This window comes from Engystomops pustulosus, chromosome 3, assembly GCF_040894005.1.
Source record: "Engystomops pustulosus chromosome 3, aEngPut4.maternal, whole genome shotgun sequence".
Taxonomy (NCBI): Eukaryota; Metazoa; Chordata; class Amphibia; order Anura; family Leptodactylidae; genus Engystomops; species Engystomops pustulosus.
The window spans coordinates 136,073,981-136,097,017 of NC_092413.1; the positions used below are offsets into that span (position 1 = coordinate 136,073,981).

General features: G+C 42.4%; 1 protein-coding gene across 2 annotated transcripts in view; it reads right to left on the reverse strand.

Moving 5' to 3' along the window:
• Window positions 1-21,422, reverse strand: part of ZNF451 (zinc finger protein 451) — a 39,499-nt gene extending 18,077 nt beyond the window's left edge. The window contains exons 1-7 of one of the 2 annotated variants that reach the window (XM_072142225.1): window positions 21,274-21,422; window positions 19,558-19,669; window positions 17,911-17,988; window positions 6,105-6,224; window positions 5,842-5,950; window positions 3,536-3,683; window positions 991-1,117 (exon numbers count right to left, since the gene is read on the reverse strand). In XM_072142225.1, coding sequence (XP_071998326.1) covers window positions 991-1,117; window positions 3,536-3,683; window positions 5,842-5,950; window positions 6,105-6,224; window positions 17,911-17,988; window positions 19,558-19,641 — 666 coding nt within the window. In that variant the 5' untranslated portion in view covers window positions 19,642-19,669; window positions 21,274-21,422. Of the gene's footprint in view, window positions 1-990; window positions 1,118-3,535; window positions 3,684-5,841; window positions 5,951-6,104; window positions 6,225-17,910; window positions 17,989-19,557; window positions 19,670-21,134 lie in introns of both variants that reach the window. The other variant, XM_072142223.1, reaches the window with a different exon arrangement.
• Between the last annotated feature and the right edge of the window lie 1,615 nt (window positions 21,423-23,037).

Here is a 23,037-nt window from a genome sequence, read left to right on the forward strand (position 1 = left end):
CAGAGTACCACACGTCATAACGATACCTGTGCCACTCCCCCTGTGCTGACGCCATGAGGGAGGCGAATACAAGCGGACGCCACACCGCCATGTTGGAGATGGCAGAGGTCCGCTCGCCTGCTTCTACCGGCATAAGCTTCAGATTTTTGACTCACAGACACGCAATTGATGGTTCTCACGTGAGTAATCACCTAAGTAAAAGTATGATTCGTGCAGGGACTTTCTTAAATGTTAGATGAGCAGCATAATGAGCCAATAGTAGGGTGTTACCAAGCACCACAAAGGGAGGGAGGGGGTGGGCCAATACCGGCTTAAATAGCTAAAATGTGCTATGTGTTTATACAAGCAAGCCTGATGCAGTGCCACGAGCGCGAAACAGCTCTCGTGCATCTTGTATTTTTGGGAGTCTCTACGTCTCTCCCTCCACAACATGGAATTGTTAGTTTAAAAACTTTTGTGAGTATTCAGCAATAAATGGATTAAGAAAGAACAACTTGGTGTGTGCCGTTCTACTATCATTCGTAAAACAAGGGATCAGGTATGACAAAATTCAACACACCAAAACCTTCCCCCAAACCAACATCTTCATTTTGCCATCTTCTGGCACTGATAACTTTTTCATACTTCTGTACAGAGCTGTGTTTGGCGAATTTTTTTCCGAATTTTGAAGATGTTTTCAATGTGATGAAATTTTTCAAAATGGCACCATTTACCGTTATGGGGTTACACGCTGGGGAAAAAAAAGGTTATTATATTTTGATAGATTGGGTTTTTTGAGAAACTGCGATAAACAACATGTTTACGATTTTTACGGTTTAGATTTATATCTGTTTTAGGGAAAGGGGATAATTTGAATTTTAAGGTTTGTATGGAGCCTGCGAGCCCTCTCCATACGTCACACATCGGCTGCAGGTGTATCTGTACTGCACATGTCAGTAATAGGTTAAACAATGGCCTACGCCCAATTTAACTCTGTACTCAAGAACTAACCTTTTCTGAGAGATGATTATTGTACTCTGTAGCGTTTTCAAATCGTTTAAAACACAGAACGCAGGCATACAGGTAGTCACAGGCACCATGAAGAGAAATAGTTGGATCACACGGGGAGTGATCAAACCTACAGAAAAGAAAATATGGTGACATTTCATTATGTCCTTTTTAGTTTTTACTTAACTTTAACCCCTCACAAAACTATTACCAGCTTAGCTAAAGAATGACTATTCTATTGCCAATCAATGATAATAACCAAATGGTTGCCAACAGACCTCTGCACATCTACAGCATGTGGATCGTTGATCAAAGCCTAACTAACTTTATTGGTCAGCCAAATATCAGGTCCCCCACTGCAGGCAGCTGCAGGGGACCCAAGGTGAGAAAACATAAGCGTTACTTATCACTTCAGTCTTCTCAAACTTTCTTACAAAGTGCTCAAAGAGAGCCTTGTGTAGAAAGCAAGAGGTTTGTCTGCTGCCTCTGTATTCTGGCGGCAAACAATTATAAAAACCAAAAGTTACATGAAAATTCTACATTTGCACTAAAATATGCACAAATCCAACAAAAAGTTAAGAAAATGTACATTCCTAAAAACAGTAAGATGTAAGGATTTTAAACATACCCTACATGTGTTTATTTATGTTATTTATGCAAATTATGCAGCAAAGAGAATGTTAAATCCACACAGGGCGCAAATCAATTTTTACAGAAAATTGTATTAGTCTCTCAGAGTTATATTAGTGCACACTCCCTTACACAAAACTAACCCAAATAACTATATATTTTCAAAAAACAAGCTAATGCATTAACAAAGGTCACATTTATATGTGTGTCATTGTGTTATACATGCAAAGACAAAACTTCAAAATGAAAGGAAAAAAAAAAAAATATTGAGTCTTGATGCCATGGATCTGAAGTTAAGCACTTAAATGAGAGGAAGTATCACATACATCCTTGGCCATACAGATGCCAAACTGTAGGGACGTAGGAGATAGGTAAACTATAAAACGTTTGCAGACCCCCTAGGGTACTTTATCCCTTAGGGGGTCTGATCGTTCCTACCATACACAATACAGCAATACATGGTGGTGGATCTGTTGAAGAACTGTAAGAAAGCTACAGAAATGACAAGGACTGGAGTCTGGTACAGAGCTAAGCTGGCATGCTGTTGGATATCATGCAGAGGTGATGTCATCAAGGAGCATCGATCTCCCCAAAATGGTGGTGCCCAAAGCAGTGAGCCCTCTTGAAACATCCTTAACAGCAAAGTGAAGGAAATGTGAAGTACAATTACGTCACGTTGCTTAAGGGTTAAACTATTAAATATTTGAGGTTACAGAACTTAGACGAGAAATATCCATTGTGTGCCTTACCAAAACAACTAAAGGTTTAGATTTTTAATTACCGTATATACTCGTGTATAAGCCGAGTTTTTCAGCACAAAAAATGTGCTGAAAAAGTCCCCTCGGCTTATACACGAGTCTATTACCCCAAAAAAATTACCCACTTAAAAAAATAAAATTAAATACTCACCCTCCGATGTCAGCGCGGCTCCCCGATGTCGGCGCGACTTACCGTTGTCCCCGATGTCAGCGCGTCCCGTCTTCTTTCTTCTTTCATCGACGCGGCCATGTTTTCTTCATGGCCGTGCATACTATGACGTCAGCAGCGGCCGCGTCATAGTATGCACCTGCTAGAAGAAAACATGGGCGCGGGAAGAAAGAGGAGCCGCGGAGAAGAAAGAAGACGGAACGCGCTGACATCGGGGACATCGGTAAGTCGCGCCAACATCGGGGAGCCGCGCTGACATCGGAGGGTGAGTATTCAAGTTTATTTTTTTAAGGGCCGTGGGGGCAGGCTGTATACTACAGGGGGGGCAGGCTGTATACTACAGGGGGGGCAGGCTGTATACTACAGGGGGGGCAGGCTGTATACTACAGGGGGGGCAGGCTGTATACTACAGGGGGGGCAGGCTGTATACTACAGGGGGGGCAGGCTGTATACTACAGGGGGGGCAGGCTGTATACTACAGGGGGGGCAGGCTGTATACTACAGGGGGGGCAGGCTGTATACTACAGGGGGGGCAGGCTGTATACTACAGGGGGGGCAGGCTGTATACTACAGGGGGGGCTTGCTGTATACTACAGGGGGGGCTGCTGTATACTACAGGGGGGCTGCTGTATACTACAGGGGGGCTGCTGTATACTACAGGGGGGCTGCTGTATACTACAGGGGGGCTGCTGTATACTGCAGGGGGCTGCTGTATACTGCAGGGGGGCTGCTGTATACTGCAGGGGGCTGCTGTATTCTTCTGGGGGCTGGCAGGCTGTATACTACTGGGGGCTGGCAGGCTGTATACTACTGGGGGGGTTTGACCAATGCATTTCCCACCCTCGGCTTATACTCGAGTCAGTAGTTTTTCCCAGTTTTTGGTGGTAAAATTAGGGGTCTCGGCTTATACTCGAGTATATACGGTAACCTTCCTTTTCTGCCCAAAGTTGTGTGTATGAAGAATTGCATTATTTTGGCTCAGCAGACTTACCTTTTCAGATGACCCATCAGCAATTGTGGGTTATCAAAGACTCTGTTGCAGTTCATAACAGGACAAGTGATTGACCGATTCCTCACAGAACTGGTTTCATGGGATCTAAAATTTCGACGGCTGGCAGAAACAATGCCTGGTCTGAGCCCTTGCAAAAAAAAAATATAATAATTATTGTTAGAGACAAACCTATTTAAACTTACTGTATAATCAACTGCAGACTGTGAAGCTTGCTTTACCTTTATTCACATATTAACTCGTCTCCCCCTTACCAATGTTCTTTTGTGCAATTTATCTAGCCGATCGATACCCAAATGCCTCTGATGAAGCATTGATACCATCAATCAATGCAGAAATGCGTCAGGCAACTATAGCTAAGGCTAGTTTAGCTAGTGAATTGTGAAGATGGCAGTTAGACAGCATTGTATGTAGGCTAGTTACCTTGTGAAGTGAATCAATACTAACCAGCTAGAGCAATTGAGGGAGGAAATTGCATGTGTAAGGGGGAGATAAGTCAATATGTGAATAACTCCTCATTACACCTCCGTAAGCAATATTCTCCCATCAGTTCAGTCTATAGTACAATTTTGGACATATATTAAAATAAGGTGTAAGGTCATCTACCGAAGATGCAATACATTACTAATCACGGAAAGCCTGAATAGATGGATACTTTGATCAATTGTTTGTTGGAGATGAATCAACGAAGTGAATACATTTTAAACATTTTTTTTTCAGGCAGACATTTATTTGAGGAACACAAACCATATTAACCTGCTTGGCAAATATTTATTCGGAAGCTTGATTTACCTTTAACCCCTTTGTGTCTAAGCCATTTTAGACCTTTAGGACCAGGCCTGATTTTTAAAATTTGCCCTGTGTCATAGGAGGTTATTACTTTGTGACGCTTTAACTTAACCAGGGAATTTTGAGATTGTACTTCAAAGTTATGAAAAAATTTTAAATTTGGCAAAAATTTCTTAAAATTATTCATTTTCAAAGTTCTAAATTTTCTGCTTTTCAGGCAGATAGTCATAGCACCCAAGTAACTTTATAACTAACATTTCCGGAATGTCTGCTTTATATTGGCACAGAGTTTTATGCATCCTCTCTCTTTTCTAGATTGTTAGGAGGTTCAGAATTTTGGGTGCAATTTTTCTCATTTTTATGAAAATCGCCAAAACCCTTATTTAGAGGCACCTGCCCAGGCTTAAGTGACTGTGAGAGGCCTAAACAGCAGTAAAACCCCATAAATTTTGCTATTTTAGAAGCTACACTCCTCAATGTGTAAAAAAATCAACTTTAAGAAGTGTGTTAACCCTTTAGAACATTTATATTTTTTTGTTTACAGAGCTGGTTTAGAGCTTATTTTTTGCGGGACAAGCTGTACTTTTTCTTGGTATCATGTCGTGGTAAATGTTACTTTTTGATGACTTTTTATGAGGTCAGATTTAAAAATTTCATAATTTTTGCAAGTTTTGTGTTTTTTTAACGCTATTCACCATACGGGTCCAGTGACAATTTTATTTTATTGTACGGGTTGTAATGGACGTTGTGATGCCCAATATGTTGTGTTTTTTTTGGCGATTTTCACTTTTTTATGTTTTATTGGATTATTGCATGGGACGGGACTTCAAGGGACTTTTATTCTTTTTTTTTAAATTTTTTTTTAATTGCACCTTTTATTTTTAACAGGGTGGGACTTGAACAAGTGATCATTTGATCACTTGTTCATTGTAATATACTGCAATACTAATGTATTGCAGCATATTACATAGTCAGGCCTATGCGGTGATTCAACATAGACGCTGCGGTCACAATGACCGCGGCGTCTATAGGGTTAAATGGTCGGGATCGCGATAGTCGCGATCCTGGCTGTTACTGCGGGATCCCGGCTACCGCGTACCGCCGGGATCCCACGGGCTCAGATTCTGAGCCCGGGCGATCGCCATGAGGCGATACTACGTCAAGGTGCAGGAACGACCCGCATCCTATGATGTAGTATCACGTCAAGGTGCAGAAAGGGACATTTCAGGATAAACATTTTTTTTCAGCTCAGTAGGCCCTAATTCTGTACATATATGCCCCCTACGATTTGCTGCAAATAGGAGAAACAGAGGACTTTGCCACCTTAACTCCTGGGATGCCCTTAGTAATCCTGGAAAATCCCCTAAAAGCTAGGAACACCACTAAAACTTTCTATGCTGTAGAAAGAAATAAAATACCCTTCGCCATATTGAAAAGCTATCCCACAGTATGTACAATAACGGTATCAGTTTTTTCATTCGTTCACTTGCTTTTCTTACCTGGCATTTTCAGCCATTCATTAACACAGACTCTTGCAGCATGTTTGTCAGGAAAATCCCTAAATTCCAATTCTTGTAAACCATGAGCATGCTGAAAGTTTATCTTCTCCTATAAAACAATGCATCCAATGTAAAATGTAACAGCCAAAATAAAATAAACTTATAAAACAATATGCATTTCAACACACCCCCTCAACTCCATTTTGTAGCATCATATGTAGAATTGCAGTAAATCAACATTAGAAAAAAAAAAATACACACACCTGAAATGCTCTGTTTTTTTCAACCCTGTGTTGCTTCTCTTCTTCTACATGACGTGCAAGACGATCAAGTGTGGAAGCCACCCGGTCCTTCTGACGGTCAACATGATCCTTTATGGTTCTCTAAGATTCAAAAGAATACATATTCCAGAAACAAAGGAAAAATATTTGTTTACGTCACAATTACCGAAATCCTCCCAATTATCTCCTTAAGCCTTGGAAACCGATGCCACCTACCTCTCAGGGCGATTTAGGACACTAAACAACACAAAGTTCCTTAAGGACCAGTGGTTCTGTGTCCCAAATCCCCCTTTAGCAAGTCCCCATGTGTCCTCTATTTAAATGTTTGTTTATTTTTACTTGCCTCATTACGGTGCTCCCCGTGTAATGAGGCCGCTGTGGTGTCCTGCTCCGGCTTCAAAGTACTGCACAGGTGTGGTGAGCACAAGAGATGGGTCCCAAATACCTTAAGGGACCCATCTCTAGGAAATATTATCATTATTGCATCCATGGAGGGATTTGCTAAAGGGCAATTTGGCCCACTAAACCACCGGTCCAAAAGGAATCAGCCGGGAAGACTTTCCTTAAGTGTTACCACAGTTCATCACAGCATCTGTAGTCAAGTTTAATAGGGTTGCTCCATGATAGCCTTTACTCCGAAATTCTGCTAGTAATATAGGAAGGATATAAGCCACAACCCCCCTCCCTGACAAAAGGTGGGAATTTCTAGCCCAAAGTGGGAAGGTCTACAAGATTCACCACATGGTAGTTCCCTACAAGCCTTATAAAGTCTCACAAGATACACATTCTGATTGGTTCTACCACAAGTGCATATGGCTGTGCTTCTGCTCCTAAGGCCCCATGCACACAGAAGTGTAGAGGCCATATATACAGCCCCATGCATTCTGATGGGCAATACGGCCATCAATGTACATGGCCGCATTGTCCACCGTACCGTGAGAGGGACATATGAAAGTATAGAACATGTCCTATTTTCCACAGTATTAAAATTACATACAGACCATAGAAGTCAATGGGAACATATAAAATATAGGCTTAATATACCTGCTGCATGTGGCAGAGCACCGTATAATGCATTCTGTCAGCCATCCATCATTTGCCAGCCCACCAGATTTTAAATGGATACTGTGCAATACATCTCGTTTTAACGGCCAGTATACAGATGTATATACAAAACAGAAAAGATGATATGGTCGTGTGCATGAGGCCTACTTCTGAAACGATTTGAAAACAGGAATTAGATCTACCGGTAATTCGGTCCACCATGACAGTCTCCTTTAGGTGGCTCCTATTTCCTTAGTAGGAAACTTCCCACCAGTGCTTCCTTTATAACTACACCAGAAGGATGAGAACAAGGAAGTTTTAATTGTATGTGAAGAATCACATGCAGAACCCCAAAAAAAACAATAGGGATTAACAAGGCCGTCATGGTGGACTCATGGAAACCGGATTACTTGTAGGTCTAATTCCCATTGTCCATCTCATCCCCCATGAGAGCCCCCTGGAGATATACCAGATAATATGATATTTAGAGAGACTACTGCTTGTAGCACTTTGCGGCCAATTGCTACATCCCCATAAAATACAATATGTTTAAAATGCTTTGCAAATATTTAACTGCAACTCCATGAATCAATTTTAGACATCTATTCAAGGGAAGCGCCCTTCTTTCTGCACATGAGGTGGATATGGCTCGATCAAAGAGTCTGTGAAAGTGGAACCTTCTAGGTTGCAGCAATCCTTAATTGTCCATGTAATCCATTGGGCAACTGTAGATTGAGGTTTTTACAACTCTTATCTTGCAGACTAAAAAAATAGATTAGTGTCTTTTTCTGAGAATATACTCAGATATACTGGGATATACTCATTACCTTCGAGTTCCTTGCTGCTGACCATTGTAGTTATTTAAAAAAATCTATTGTTTGTATAGCAAATGGATAAAATTTAGTGTATGCTTCCAACTGTTTATTCCTGATGCCACATGTACCAATTATGGCTGTATATTCATGTTTACATTGTATATACATTTTATTGCACATCTTGAATGTTTATATACTTATATTTTACGGTTACATTTATTGGTCATAGATACACATTGTTTGCGCAAAGTGAACTGGTGTTCATCAAATTCTCCTTTCCCTGAGGGAGATAAGATGTTTGGGTTATAGAGTTTAAGGCTACTCTGAAACAGTATTTTATTAGTTCTGGAGACAGATTTAATTTCTGGAAGTTTATTATCCAACCCAATGAGTACAATTTTGATAGTCGAGTCTTACCGAATCTATGATTAGTAGAAACTTGTACAGATAAGGAACGATCAGGATATTCAGTTTAAAATGCAAACTATGACAAAGACATCCACAATTTGTCCTCTCCATACATCTCTGAACAAATCAGCCAATACCATCCCACACAATCTCACAGGACCTACTGCTTCACTCACAACTGTAAACAGGATTTTTCCTGTGCATCCCACATACACACTACCAAAATCTGTCAAACTGTAGCCCCACCTTCCAAATGTAATTTTTAAACCCATCTGTTTAGGATTGAATACACAGTAATCGTACTGCTCAGCTCCCTGACCTCGTGTCTCCATCTACCCCCCCCCTCCCCATATAGAAGGGCTCCCATTCTAACACTTGCATTTTACATATAATACAAATTTTTTATTTTATGATCAGTCTGAATGAATACCTCTGTTGTTCCACAGATGTTGGTTCAGGGTTCTTGGAGGTCGTCTGGATAAAACAAACTTTTGAGAAAGATTGGACACATTCTTTTTGGTAACCAAAATTGAATAATCGCAGTTACTCATCTGTTTTGGGTAATGTTCTTCCATTGTGGGAGAAAACGTTTCAATCTTCTCCCCACTCTGACATCATTGTCTCTTGGCCTGTCGATTTGTGGGATTAAACAGAAAGGGTTTGAATTTCCACCCTTTTGAGCTATCCCAGCGATTTAGTTTTCCTTTTCCCTTTGGTGCTTCTTTGGAGTTCCTTAAGTCACAAAAAAGATCTGTTGGGAATGCAGATTTTGGTTCCGGAATCCCCTTCTTGCCTGGTGCTTTCTTCAGAATTTCATCTAGTTTGGATCCAAACACGAACTTCCCTGTGAAGGGTAAACTGCAGAGAGTCAATTTAGAGCTCATGTCTCCACTGCTCCAACCATAGGGACCTCCTCGCTGCGTTAGACTAGGCCCTCTCTCTAGCTGCAAAACGGACGCTTTCCGCCAATGCGTCTGCCAGGATTCCAGTCGCCGATCTTAATAACGGAAGAAAATCTAAAATTACATCTCTTGGGGTTCTTTTAGATGGTTTTCTAGTTCTTCCAGCCAGTAATAGAGTGCACAGGCGACAGAAGTAGCCATGATATTTGTTTTTATATTTATCATCGACGTCCCTCAAGCCTTTTGTAATAGACAATCTGATTTACGTTCCATTGGATCTTTCAGTTGGGTGAAAGTGGAAATTAGCCTTTTTTTACTAATTTAGTGATGGGAATATCAATTTTAGGAATATTATTTCACATTTTTGAATGTTCTCTATCAAAGACTAGACTAGATTTAAAATCCTTAGAGATAGATAAACGCTTCTCAGGATCCTTCCATTCCTCCGAAATAAGGCCTTTCACATTTTCATGCACACAAAAAAAAAAAAACAACCTTATGTTTTGTACTAAGGAACAACTGATCTTGAACTGATTTTTTTTTCTACCACATTCTTTATATTTAAAGTGTCCCAAAGAGCTTTGAGGAGAGAATCTAAATTCTCATTAGAGAAAAAGTATTTTTGATCCACTTGGGTTTAGAAAGAAGAAAGAAAGAATCTTCCTCCATATCTCAATCATAAGAACATGAAAACGTGTAGTTCAAGACATCTAAGTCAATATGAGGTGCGATTTTTGGTTTAGACGGGGTTAGGAAAAATGACTTTGTCCTTTATAAAAGGAGCGAATTTCATCTAAGAAGGAAAATTTTCTTCTCTTAAAACTTCTTCCAAACAGTCTTTACAAAGTAATTACAAGTAATTTTTTATGGCTTTTCTATTTCCTTCTCTTATAGAAGATCCTTCTCCTGTGGAGATTCAGTGAAGGAAAGGAGGGGGTGGGGGTAAATACTAAGCAATATAACAGACCCCCCTCCCATTAAGAGATACTATAGATATTTCAAACCTCTCTACATAGAATCCATTTATAATAAGCCAACCACCTAAAGACAAATCTCCTCCAAAAGGGAACACTCCCAGAGTCCAGGGGATTTAAATGCATCTCATGATTGACTTTCTTTTGAATTCTCAGAGACTTCTGAGTCAATTTGACATAGCCACATGTGAATTTTATACTCACTCCTGGAGTCCTCGACAATCTTCTCCCTATGGCTGCCCCACTTCTGGAATCGGCATAGTGAGACATCACTTTTAGTTTGAGTGGAAGTAAGGAACCTTCCAGAAGAAGAAAGACGCTGGGCACTGAAGGTCAGAAGGAGCCTTATGGCAGCCAGCCAGACCTCAGGAAGTTCCCAATTGAACCTTGGAGGAGCAGAGCCTGAATTAGGGGGTGCCCAGTGGAGAAGGAGAGTGAAGGGCAATGGGACAGAGACCAGGGGGAGATGGAAGCAACCTCCAGGGTACTGTCATGGGGGGACGAGATGGAAAAAGTGAATTAGTCTTACCGGTAATTCCATTTCCTTTAGTCCACCATGATGGAGGATCTGGAGGATGACCCCTTGACCTCGGTGGGGACAGGAAGCAGAGAAGTTAAAAGGCCCCACCCCAGCATCCACACTCCAGTGTCTACCAAATAACTACACCGGCTTGGATGCAATTAGATTTATTGCCTGTTATTATTCACAAACAATTAAATCAAAGCAGGATTTTAAATCAAATCACATAACCTAGGGGGGGGGGGAAATATATGGGCTGTCATGGTGGACTAAAGGAAATTGAATTACCGGTAAGACTAATTCACTTTTTCCCTTACGTCCCCATGACGGCCCCACCTGGAGATATACCAGATGAATTATTTTTTAGGGAGGGCCTGTAGTATCTAAGAAAAAGTATGCAGTTGGTAACAAGTACCTCCAGTCCCGGCTCACACCACAAATGAGGACGACCCCTCTTGTCCTAATGTGCACGGACCGGTCAGGAGCATGACCGTAGACACAGCAAACAAAGGCATATAGCCATAAGTCCAGCACAAAAAGGTGGAGAGGTAAAAGGATATTCTTTATTGTTCAAGGATTAAAAACCTCCATACAGGACATCACAGGCGGCGTCACAGACCGACGCGTTTCGACACAACAGTGTCTTTATCAAGGTCTAACACAAACACATATGGACTTACTATTTAAAGAGACCGTGTCCAAGAAGCTCCGCCCCGCGCCGCTGAGAAGCTGGTCACGTGACCGGAGCCGATTGGACCGGATTCAAAATAGATATAATAAAACATCACATTATGATAAAAAACATCAGCATGTTTGGCGAGATAACCACACGGAGAAGGATACAAATTTTGTATGTCATAAGGCAAAATATTGCTTAAAGCGTCTGAAACAAAGCATTAGATATATCTTATTAGTCAAGAGGACTGAAAGAGCATTACAGATCGACATGAATGACCAAAACGTGGAATGAACTAATGTGTAGGTATGGACTGACATTTGTCAACATGTGTTAACATTTATCAACATTTGTTAACATTTGTTAACATTTGTCACCATCTGTTAACATGTTAACATTAGTCAACATTAGTCAACATTAGTCAACATTTGCTAACATTTATCTGTGCCCATTTTTAATATCTTAATATTATTTTAATATCTTAGTAGAATCGATCTCAGTAGCATAGAATGGTGTCTTGTCTGGCATTAAGACCTTTGGGTATCCTCGTCTCTAGTGAAAAGATCCAAAAGGATTCCCTATTCAATAACTTTCTCTGATGGTCTCCACCCCTCTTAGGGCGGTTAACCCTTTCAATAGCCTGCCACGTGAAACCTGTGCAATCCCTATCATGTATATTCCTGAAGTGCCGTGAAACAGCAGATACATTAATTGAGTTGCCAGTGACATCGGACAAGTGTCGACGTAATCTAATTTTTAGCGGACCAGTGGTACAACCCACGTATTGGATCCTGCACACAGTGCACGAAATCACATAAACAACATATGTGGTGTTGCAATTGACATAGGATTTCATAGTGTACTGTTTGCCCGTAGAGTAAGAGGAAACTTGATTACCCTGTGTGAGGTAGGAACACATTTTACATACCCGATGCCCACATTTGTGATTACCTGGGTATGCAAGCCATGTCGGGGTTACACCAGTGGTGTTTTGGTATAAACTTGGGGAAAGTTGATTTCCTAAAGTAGGAGCCCTTTTTGGAATAAATCTGATGCCACCTTTAACTATATTATACAATTCTGGATCTCTTGTGAGAATAGGGAGATTTTTCTTAATGTAGTATCTCTCTCCCAAAGGAAAGGTCCATGTTATTCGGAATGTCCAGTCTGTAATGTCTAGCGAAGGTAAGTGAAGAAGACCAGGTAGCCGCTTTACATATTTGTTCAATTGTGGCTCCTCTTCTTTCAGCCCAGGAGGTAGCCATCGCTCTTGTGGAATGGGCTTTTACAGTTTCCGGCGCAGCCTTATTTAGAGACTCATAAGCCTCTCTGATGACGGTTTTAATCCATCTGGATAAGGACGCTTTTGATGCCTTTTTCCCTTTGTTCTTTCCTTGGTATTGGAGAAGAATGTTAGAGTCTTTTCGCCAGACCTTAGAGACTTCTATGTACCCGAGTTCTCCTTACATCCAGGGAATGCCAGGCGATCTCCTTAGCGGATCTTGGGTTCTGGCAGAATGAAGGTAGGACCACTTCCTGATTGCGGTGGAAAGCTGTGCAAACCTTAGGATCATTCTAATGCTTGACCCAGACTTTGTTCCTATCTTCTGAAATTAAACAATAAGGTTCATTTATAGACCGTGCCTGAATTTCCCCAATCCTTCTTGCAGTAGTAATTGAAAACAACCTTCCTAATTGCAAAGTTAGATTTCTAATGCTTACTGATTCAATCGGTTCAAACTGAGAGCCAGTAAGAAAATTTAGCACTAAGGATAAGTCCCAGGGAGCCACTGAAGATTTCACTGAGGGTCTAATTCAGACAGTAGCTCTTACAAACCTTTTTATCCATCTATGGTCAGCCAGGGATGAATCAAAGAACACACTTAGTGCTTCAATCTGGACTTTGAGGGTACTTGTTTTAAGGCCCATGTCGAACCGGGCTTGCAGGAAATTTAAAATCTGTAAGATATTAGGAGAAGACTGGTTGGGGACTGCTGGACCACAGAAAGAAAGAAACTTCTTCCAAATTTTAAGTTATATAGCTGAGGTAACTGGTTTTCTACTAGATTGTAGAGAAGAGATTACCTTATCTGAAAGGCCTTTTGCCTTCAGGAAGCTCCTTTCAGGATCCAGGCTGAGAGCTTGAGATCCTGCGGATTCGGATGAAATAGTGGCCCTTGGTAGAGAAGATCTTCATGAATGGGTAGCATAAGAGGTTCTGCTAGAGCCATTTTCTTCAGGAGCGGAAACCAGCTCTTTTTGGGCCAGAATGGAACGATCAGGATGACCTTGGACCTGTCTCTTTGAATCTTCCGTAAGACTCTTGCTATTACAGGCAGAGGAGGAAAAGCATATGCCAGAGAAGCATCCCACTTGTGGCTGAATGCGTCTAACTTCGAAGCGGTCTCTGAATAACAGAAAGTAGAAAAGATCTGCTTTTGTATTTTCCCTGGTGGCAAACAGATCCACTACAGGCATTCCCCACATCTAGGTTAGATGATGGTATACTTGCTGGTTCAGACACCATTCGTTGTGGTCTACTTTTTTCCTGCTCAGAAAGTCTGCCACCTTGTTGTCCCTCTCAGATGAACTGCTGATAGGGACTGGATGGTTTTTCCGCCCAAGAGAATATTTCGCTCGAGAGGTCTATAAGGTCTGGAGATCTTGTACCCCCTTGATGTTGTAGGTAAGCTATTGTTGTGGAATTGTCTGATAGAACCTTCACGTGCTGACCTACCAACAGATGAATGACTGACTTCAAGGTTTCTAGGACTGCTCTCAGTTCTCGATAGTTGGAAGACATCCTTTGGATAGGAGGAGGCCAGTTTCCCTGGAAGAAGGACCCTGCTATGTTCGCACCCCAGCCCTTTTGACTCGCATCTGTTTGGACTATAGATAGGGGCCAGGGATGCCATGGTACACATTTCTGTAGATGTGCGGGAATGGTCCACTATTCTAAGGATTGCTTGACCACAGGAGTAATGTTGATGTAATTGTCCAGATGTAGGGGATCTTTGTCCCATGATTGCAGTATCCAGCCCTGCAGGACTCTTGTATGGCTCTGTGCCCACTGGACACACTGGATGCAGGATGTTAACTGTCCCAGAAACTTCATAGCATCTCTTATGGAGCATCTCTGGCGATGAAGAAAAATATTGACTTGACATACAAGGCGTTCTGACTTCTCCCTGGGAAGATAGGATTTCTGGTTCACAGAGTCCAGGAGGGTTGCCAGGAAAAGGATCTGAGTATTTGGATGCAAAGCAGACTTCTACCAGTTTATGATCCAACTTAGATTTTGTAGAGTTTGGATTGTAAGTTTCTGTGTAGAATAAGCTCTTCTCGATTTTCCTCTATTATGAGTAAGTCGTCCAGATATGGGATGACCAAGACTTGATGCGTTCTCAAGAAGGCTACGACCTCTATGATTATTTTGGAAAACACTCTTGGAGCTGATGCAATAACGAAAGGTAAAGACTTGTATTGAAAGCATAGATTTTCTCCTTGTGGTGAGACGATTGTGAACCTCAGAAACTTATGAGACGGAAGGTAAATAGGGATGTAATACGCATCCTTCAAGTCTATTGTGCACATGTAGGCTCCTGGATGGATCAATGTTACTGCAGATTTTATTGACTCCATCTTGAACTTCCTGTACAAGAGATGCTGGTTCAAGCCTCTTGAGGTTGCAAATCATCCTGTGGGATCCATTTGGCTTTTGAATGAGAAATAAGGGGGAGAAGTGTCCGCACTTCCACCTTCCTTTTGGTACTGGTGTAATTCCGTCCACCTGAATAAGTTTCTGGACTTCCTGACAAATTAAAGCAGTCGACTTTTGAGATGCCAAGTTGGTAAGGATAAACTTGTGGGGAGGAAGAGATGTTAATTCTAGCTTGTAACCTTACCTTATTATGTCTAGAATCCAAGGGTTGGATGTGATCTTGGTCCATTTTGCGAGGAACCCCAGTAACCTTCCTCCCACTCTGGCGTCATTGCTTCCCAAAGGAGGTCGAATTACTGGAGCTAAGGAGGAAGCCTCTACCTCCTTTCGGATAGCTCCAGCACCCTTGTTTGCCTTTGTATGAATTTTTTCGATCTCCTGTTCCTGAAAGGGCTGTTTTCTGGGTGGCTTCTTAACCTCAGGAAACCCTTTCTTATTGTCCGCCGCTTTCTCCAAAATAGAATCAAGCTCGGGAACAAACACAAATTCCCCTTCAAATGGAATGCTGCAAAGTTTGGACTTCAACCCGAAATCACCACTCCATGGTCTTAGCCATAAAGCTCTTCTGGTTGCAATAGACAAAGCACCTTCTTTTGCCCAAAACCTGACGGATTCACCAGACGCATCAGCAATAAAGGCAGTAACAGATTTTAATGTTGGAAGAGTCTCTAACAGGAGCTCTCTAGGGGTGCCTTCCCTAATATGATTTTCCAGCTCTGATAACCAGAAATACATTGTACAGGCGGTCCCCTACTTAAGAACACTCGACTTACATACGACCCCTAGTTACAAACGGACCTCTGGATATTGGTAATTTATTGTACTTTAGTCCTAGGCTACAATGATCCACTGTAACAGTTATAAATGATGTCTGTAATGAAGCTTTAGTGTTAATCTTGATTCTTATGACAACCCAACATTTTTAAAATGCAATTGTCACAGAGACCAAAAAAGTTCTGGCTGGAGTTACAATGATAAAATATACAGTTCCGACTTACATACAAATTCAACTTAAGAACAAACCTACAGACCCTATCTTGTATGTAACCCGGGGACTGCCTGTACGGGCAACCGAGGTAGTGGCTATGTTAGCTTTTAGATTAAGCATAGTAGACTCCCAAGCTTTTTTAAGCAAACAGTCAGCTTTCCTATCCATGGGGTCTTTTAGCTGGATAGAGTCCTCAAAGGGCAGGTCAGTGCGCTTTGTCAGTTTTGTCACCTGGACATCAACCTTGGGAGGTGAATTCCAGAACTTAGTATCGCTTTCGTCAAATAATAAACGATTCCTAAACTCATTAGATACAGAAATTCTCTTTTCAGGATCTCTCCACTCTTCCTGGTTTTTTATAGTTAGAATTAAGCCTTGTATTGCACATGTTGCATTTACGATAGGCTGATCTCTTCCCATCTTTAGAGGGATCCTTACTCCTCACTTTCTCTTTCGGCTCCTGCCAAGAGAGAAGCGATAGCTTAGTTTTATAGAGGATATAACATATATTTGAAATAGAGCCCCTACCCCTTTAAATCTATAAGACACTCACAGGGGCCGTTGACAGGGGTTCTGATACAGAAGACTCCATGGCAAGGACCTCGCTAGGAAAGATAGATACTTATATGGGCACCTATAATTTATAGGTAAGGGGGGCTTATTCACATACAGCAGAACAATATAATGCAGTGTTAAGTACATTGACACAAGAGTATGGTGTACAGTACCTTATCAGCGTAGCGGTAGGCGATCTAGACCTCAGAGTCAGAGTGACTACCTGCGACCAACCTTTAAATTTTGGCGCCTCCGAGCCCCAATACATCACTTCCAGTGCGACCGGAAGACATCTAATCAGCGCGCCGGAGCACGTGACCGAGGCTACCACGTGCGCTCCGACCTTTCAGTGACCCAAACGGCACTTCCGGTGCGACCGGAAGTTCTCAAGAGGCGTCGGAGCACGTGACCAGAGCCGCCACGTGTGCTCCAACTTCCGGGTACCGTGGATCTACGCGGAGTCGGGGGTAGAGCCGGCACAACAGTCCCCACCGAAACCAGGGAGGACGCGCGATGCGTCGAGGCGTGGCCCAGGACTGGCAAGGTAAGGGTCAGACCCGTGCCTGCATATCCGTACTCCCCCCACTGCCCCACCTGGAGGAAGCATGTGAGGAGAGTTCCATCTCTGCTCCCTGCCCTGTGTAAGGACAGGAAGACACTGGAGTGTGGATGCCGGGGTGGGGCCTTTTAACTTCTCTGCTTCCTGTCCCCACAGAGGTCAAGGGGTCATCCTCCAGGTGGGGCCGTCATGGGGACGTAAGGGAAATATAAAATTCTTAGCTTTAATAGAACACCAAAACAATTCTAGGTAATACAGAGCCCAATATAAGGGATCTGAAGTAATGCTCTTAAGCATCCAACAGTGACACATACCTGGCAAAAAAATTACTCTTCTCTGCTTATTTTCATAGGACTTAAATTTAGTATGAAAGTGGAAATTCTAAAAAGGATATTTCTTATCCTGCCTGAAAGTGCCCAGTGATATTTTACACCTCCTATGTATTGGCTTTGTTTAAGTCAGGAAAAAAAACTTGGAACATCAGCATAATTTGTCACATCTTAGGCAAGCCACTTTTCTAGTTAGCCAAACCCCATTTGTGGCAAGAATGCCCAAAACTTGTAATAAATGGGTGAAAGGAATTTCACAGTTTTATGGTGACAAATGTATCTTTTCTCTGTACTTACATTGACATACAAGTCCTCAGCCTCATCGTCACTGCCAAGCAGGTCCACACATTCCAAAACTGGTCTTAATTTTCCTTCCTATATCAAACAACAAATATACATGGCATTGGTAGCAGTATCGTTAATCTGGAAATTGTGAATTTGAGAATCTATGTTACTACAAAGGCAGCAAGGGATCACTAAACCTAGTACAGAGACTCCCCCCAATATTTGTGCAGTATTTTAATTATAATTCTGACAAAAAATGTATTTTAGTACAAAAGGGGTTCAAATCCTCTTGACCTGCTCAATTTTTGACTGTAGACTAACGGAGTGTGGGTATTGGCCAAAGAGTATAGTGTTTAATTCCTTCTGCAGAAGCAGAGAGGACAAGAGTCTGCCGTGTTTCACAACCATCCGCTAATACTGTGGACGCCAACACAAAACCAACAAGCAGTATCAGGCTTTCTTCACATAATCAGGACCAATGAATAACAGGTGGTCCATTTAAAAAAAAAAAACATTTAAAAAAAAAAATTGTTCTGATTTTTCTACCGTATTTTTCTGACTAAGATGCTCATTTTAGCAATAATAGCATCTTACAGTTGAAGGTCAGGACGATCCCTCCTGACCACTGTCCTTGGGATCGGGTGAAGCGCTGACAAAGCATATCACCCGATCTCCGTTAGAAAAGTGCCTCTGCACTGCTCTTTCCCTCTCCTATCGGCACGACAAGGACCTTGTCCGACACCACTGGATCATGTGACAGTTTTAAGTTACACGACCCGGGAAGTAAGGTTCAGATTACACGTTAGGAGCTGTCTGTGCTCTGCAGCTACAAACAGTAAGTAGGTGGGGAGCTGCATGAGAAGGGGAGGGCAGTGTTACAACGGGGATACAAAGAATATAGGGGGGAGGGGAGTTATTAAATGTAAGGGGTTGAGAGCAGATGAGATGGGCAGTTCTATCAATTATAAGGTTTTTGAGGGCTAATTGTGTATGTGGTGTAAGAGAGGTTTAATAATAATCTTTATTTTTATAGTGCCATAATATTCTGTAGTTTAACATAGAAGTGTTGTGTGTGTTTGTGGGAACAACAAAATTTTAATTGGTGTGAAATATTTATTTCCTTTTATTCCACGTCCGAATATGGGGAAAAATATAAGCCGAAAAATATGGTATTCCCTTGAATGTTTAAATTAGGTACACAAAAGAGTCCTGGATCCATAATTTACAGAATGGCTTATATTTTCACTGCCCTCAGTCATATTCATAGTTGTATGTTTACAGCTATGGGCAGGGGAGAGATTTCTCATCACTGTACGCCAGAACACAAAGAATGACTTAGTTGTAATGCCTAGTGCACAGCCGGGAATTGCGACTAATGTCCCCTCTATGCTGCTTAGGTGTTCCTTGTGAGTGCACCCTATAACCTGTGCCATGTCCAAGCTAAACAGCATAGGCTATAGCAGACATGAGCAAGGAGCTCACCTTGCAGGATATATCAAGAGGAAGGAGTCTCTTGATAAAATGGCCATAGCCCAAAGGGCAGGAGACAGTCTAGTCTGTTATTTGATCCCAAATGACTTGGTCCTCATCTCAGAATCTACTGACATAACATGTAACAGAGCCAAATAAGCCTTGAGACAGTATGTACTTAATACTTACACTGACAAACTCAATCTCATCTTCACTGTTCTGATTTTCTTCTGGCGGAATTTCTCTCTCATCAGTTGTCATCACAGAATCCATGGTCTAGGCCAAAATGGGACCGATGCTTCTAAAAAAAATAAAAATAAACACCTACTTCAAGAACTATTTTCAGATGACTTTTTATAGATACGCTGCCTTCCATGTGCATGAAGAATTAAGTTTTCTTTCTGTATGCTCTAATTCTCAGTAGTATGCAAGATGCCAGATGAGGACTAGTTGGTATAAAGTCTACTACACATTTGTTACCCATGGCTTACTTCCATATAAAATCAACTCTGATAGTTATGCTAATGATAGGTATATCCAGAGCCCTTCAGTGCTGCTCCCTCCCTCCTCATTGTAACAGAAAATGGAAAGACACCACTGAGGGCTCTGGAAAAATCCACTCAAACCCATCAGGCTCATAATTTAAAGAGGACCTGTCACCCCAAAAAATACCCCCACCAAATTAGTTCCCCCTAATCCTGTCCCCAGCCCCTTTAGATTTATTGAATTTTTATTAAAATGTGCGTGTGCATACTTAGTTTTAAACGATCCGAAGTCTTATCAAATAAGAGGTTGGATCCTCGTATCTTGTGAACAGCAGTCGGCCGTATTCATGAGGGGGCCGGCCGACACGCCCTCTTCACACCCCTGTCAGTCAGGGACCTGTAAGACTCACCAACAGCAGCGCATGTATTGTGCAATCGTTGATGGCTCTATGCGATGCGGTGACAGCGGCTTCAGTGGGGCTTATTCACAGCCTTGACCAAACATTCAACCAGCGCTGTGAATAAGCCCCTCTGCGACCACTGTCAGCGAGCCGCATTGCAGAGAGCCGCAGCAATTGCACAATACATGCGCTGCTGCTGGTGATTCTTACAGGTCCCTGACTGACAGGGGTGTGAAGGGGGTGTGTCGGCTGGCCCTCTCACGAATACGGCCGACTGCTAGGGGACGTGTACGACGATCCGACCTCTTACTTGATAAGAAGTCGGATGGTTTAAAACCAAGTATGCACACACATTTTAATAAAAATTCAATAAATATAAAAAGGTGCTGAGGACAGGATTAGGGGGAACTAATTTGGTGGTTTTCGGGGGTGACAGGTCCTCTTTAAGAAGAAAGCTCTATATCTTTCTATCCTGCTGAACCACTTAATTTCCAGTTAAGAGGCAGATGATAAAAAAGGATGTCACAAATCAGTGTTCAGAGCAGTGTATGTAAGCGTTTTTTTTCCCCTACCCCAGGCCCCAAGGGGTTTTAAATATTCCTGAAAAAACTCAAAGACACACAGAAAACTTTTCACAGATCATTTCATATGTTCATATCATTAGAGATACAAGCCGATGTGAGCAGTAACCCCATCTAGGTAAGGTGGTCCATATATTCATGGTGATGGATCACCCCATGTATGGATAGTGCAATATTCTCCAGAAAAGTACAGACATGTATAGCTCCATCAGCTCGACCCCTGGGGGTCTCAGCAATCATATTATAAGTTGTCATTTAAATACTGGTCCTCCAGGACAGGAGGCAGAGTTATTACTGACATTTGTGCTTCTGGAGCGGACTCGGTGATCTGGAGCAGCTGTTGTCTCTAGAAATGGCTCTGAAATATGTACAGAAAGCTAGAATCCACGTGACGGAGTAGGACGGAAATCTCTGCCGGTGTCGCGGTCTCATACTCACTGCCGTTCCTGACAGCCGTTTCCTCTCGCGGGATGTTTACCATCACACTTTCCCGCGTTACCCACGGGCTGACGGCCCCGGACGTCACCAGGCAGGCGACACAGAAGGAATGCCGGGAAATGTAGTCTCCGGCCCTGACAGCAGCACGTGGTCACTGGGCGGTGTAGACTTCTCATATTACACTCCCAACACGGAGGGCAGTGTTTACACGGTGCGGCTTCTGCTGTGCGATACAGGAGGGTTGTGCTTCTAAACTTTCTTTAGAAATGACGTATTCTGTTGACATTCTCCGTCATAGTTGGCTATTTTGGAAGTATGCTACAGTACTAATGTGCGCATTTGTTGATTTCCTACTCCAGTAGCCCAGGGTCACAATAAAAACTAAATGTAAAATTATATTCAATATAGGTTATTGAAAGCGGTTTGCATTTAACAGATGATACATAACATTAGGCACAGGACATACATGTCGAGGATCACGCAGGATGCATTTACAACCATATTTGCATGGCAGCTGTACATGGTTAAGAAGTGACATCAATCACATGAAGATATTGCAGTGAGATATAAGCATAACAGCCCCTAGGCCTTAAAATATAAATGTAAAATTAAAGGGCACCTACCACCCCGATTCTACCTATAAAGGTAGAAGGGGTGGTAGGTGGATGAACGTCCCGGCTATCTTTTAGGAAACTTTATTGCAGGTATATGTACATTTTTTTATGCGGCTACTGGGGCGTGAAGTAGCCGGACATGAGGCTACAAGTCGCGTCTACTCCACGCCCCAGTAGCCACGTTACTCCGCCTACCATTTAATCTTCGTCCGAGTCGCCCAGCTTCTGCGCATGCGCAGTTGCTCCGGCCCCGCGGCCACACAGCCGAAGGCCTGCGTTCTGCACATGCGCAGAACGCAGGGGACGAGGGCGCGCAGCTACGAGGAGCTGCACGCCGAAGATTAAATGGTAGGCGGAGTAACGTGGCTACTGGGGCGTGGAGTAGACGCGACTAGTAGGCTCATGTTCGGCTACTCCACGCCCCAGAAGCCGCATAAAAAAATGTATATATGCCTGCAATAAGTTTTCTAAAAGATAGAAGGGACCTGACGATGAGCCCAAAAAAGGGCTATCCTCACGTCCCATTCATCCACCTACCACCCCTTCTACCTTTATAGGTAGAATCGGGGTGGTAGGTTTCCTTTAATAGATGAAACTCCTGGCACTTCCTTTGCATTGTTCGAGGGTTGGCAGACTATGGCAGATGATGTGTGGTGTAACGTGGATCTCATGGACTTGTTCGGATTCCGTGTGTCATCCGCGGGTAAGCTCTACACTGATGACTATTGAAAGTGACCTTCTGGAAGGCAAACATTTGTAGGAACAGAACATGCTCTATCTTTTGGCTGCTTTCAAACGAACAGATGCAGTTTTTGAAGCCAAAAGCAGGTGTGGATGATAATGGGCGAGACCATATTATTGAGAGAAGCTGCTCCTCTTTTTTTTTCACTCTTCCTGGTTTGGAGATCAAAAACTGCATCTGAATAACAGAATGTATGAACGCATCCTTTGAGTCTCTGCCAGCAAGGTCATGCAATTTTAATACTCCTCCCACAGGTGCACAGTGTGTCAGATATACTAATTTTCCCAATTGTTCAGTCCAAGGCACTAGTTGTACTTTCTAGTGGCCCCATTAATATTCCATGCAATGTACTAAGAAGCTGGAAAAACATTTGCAACACCCCTGCCAATGCATAGGTTAGAAGGTTGT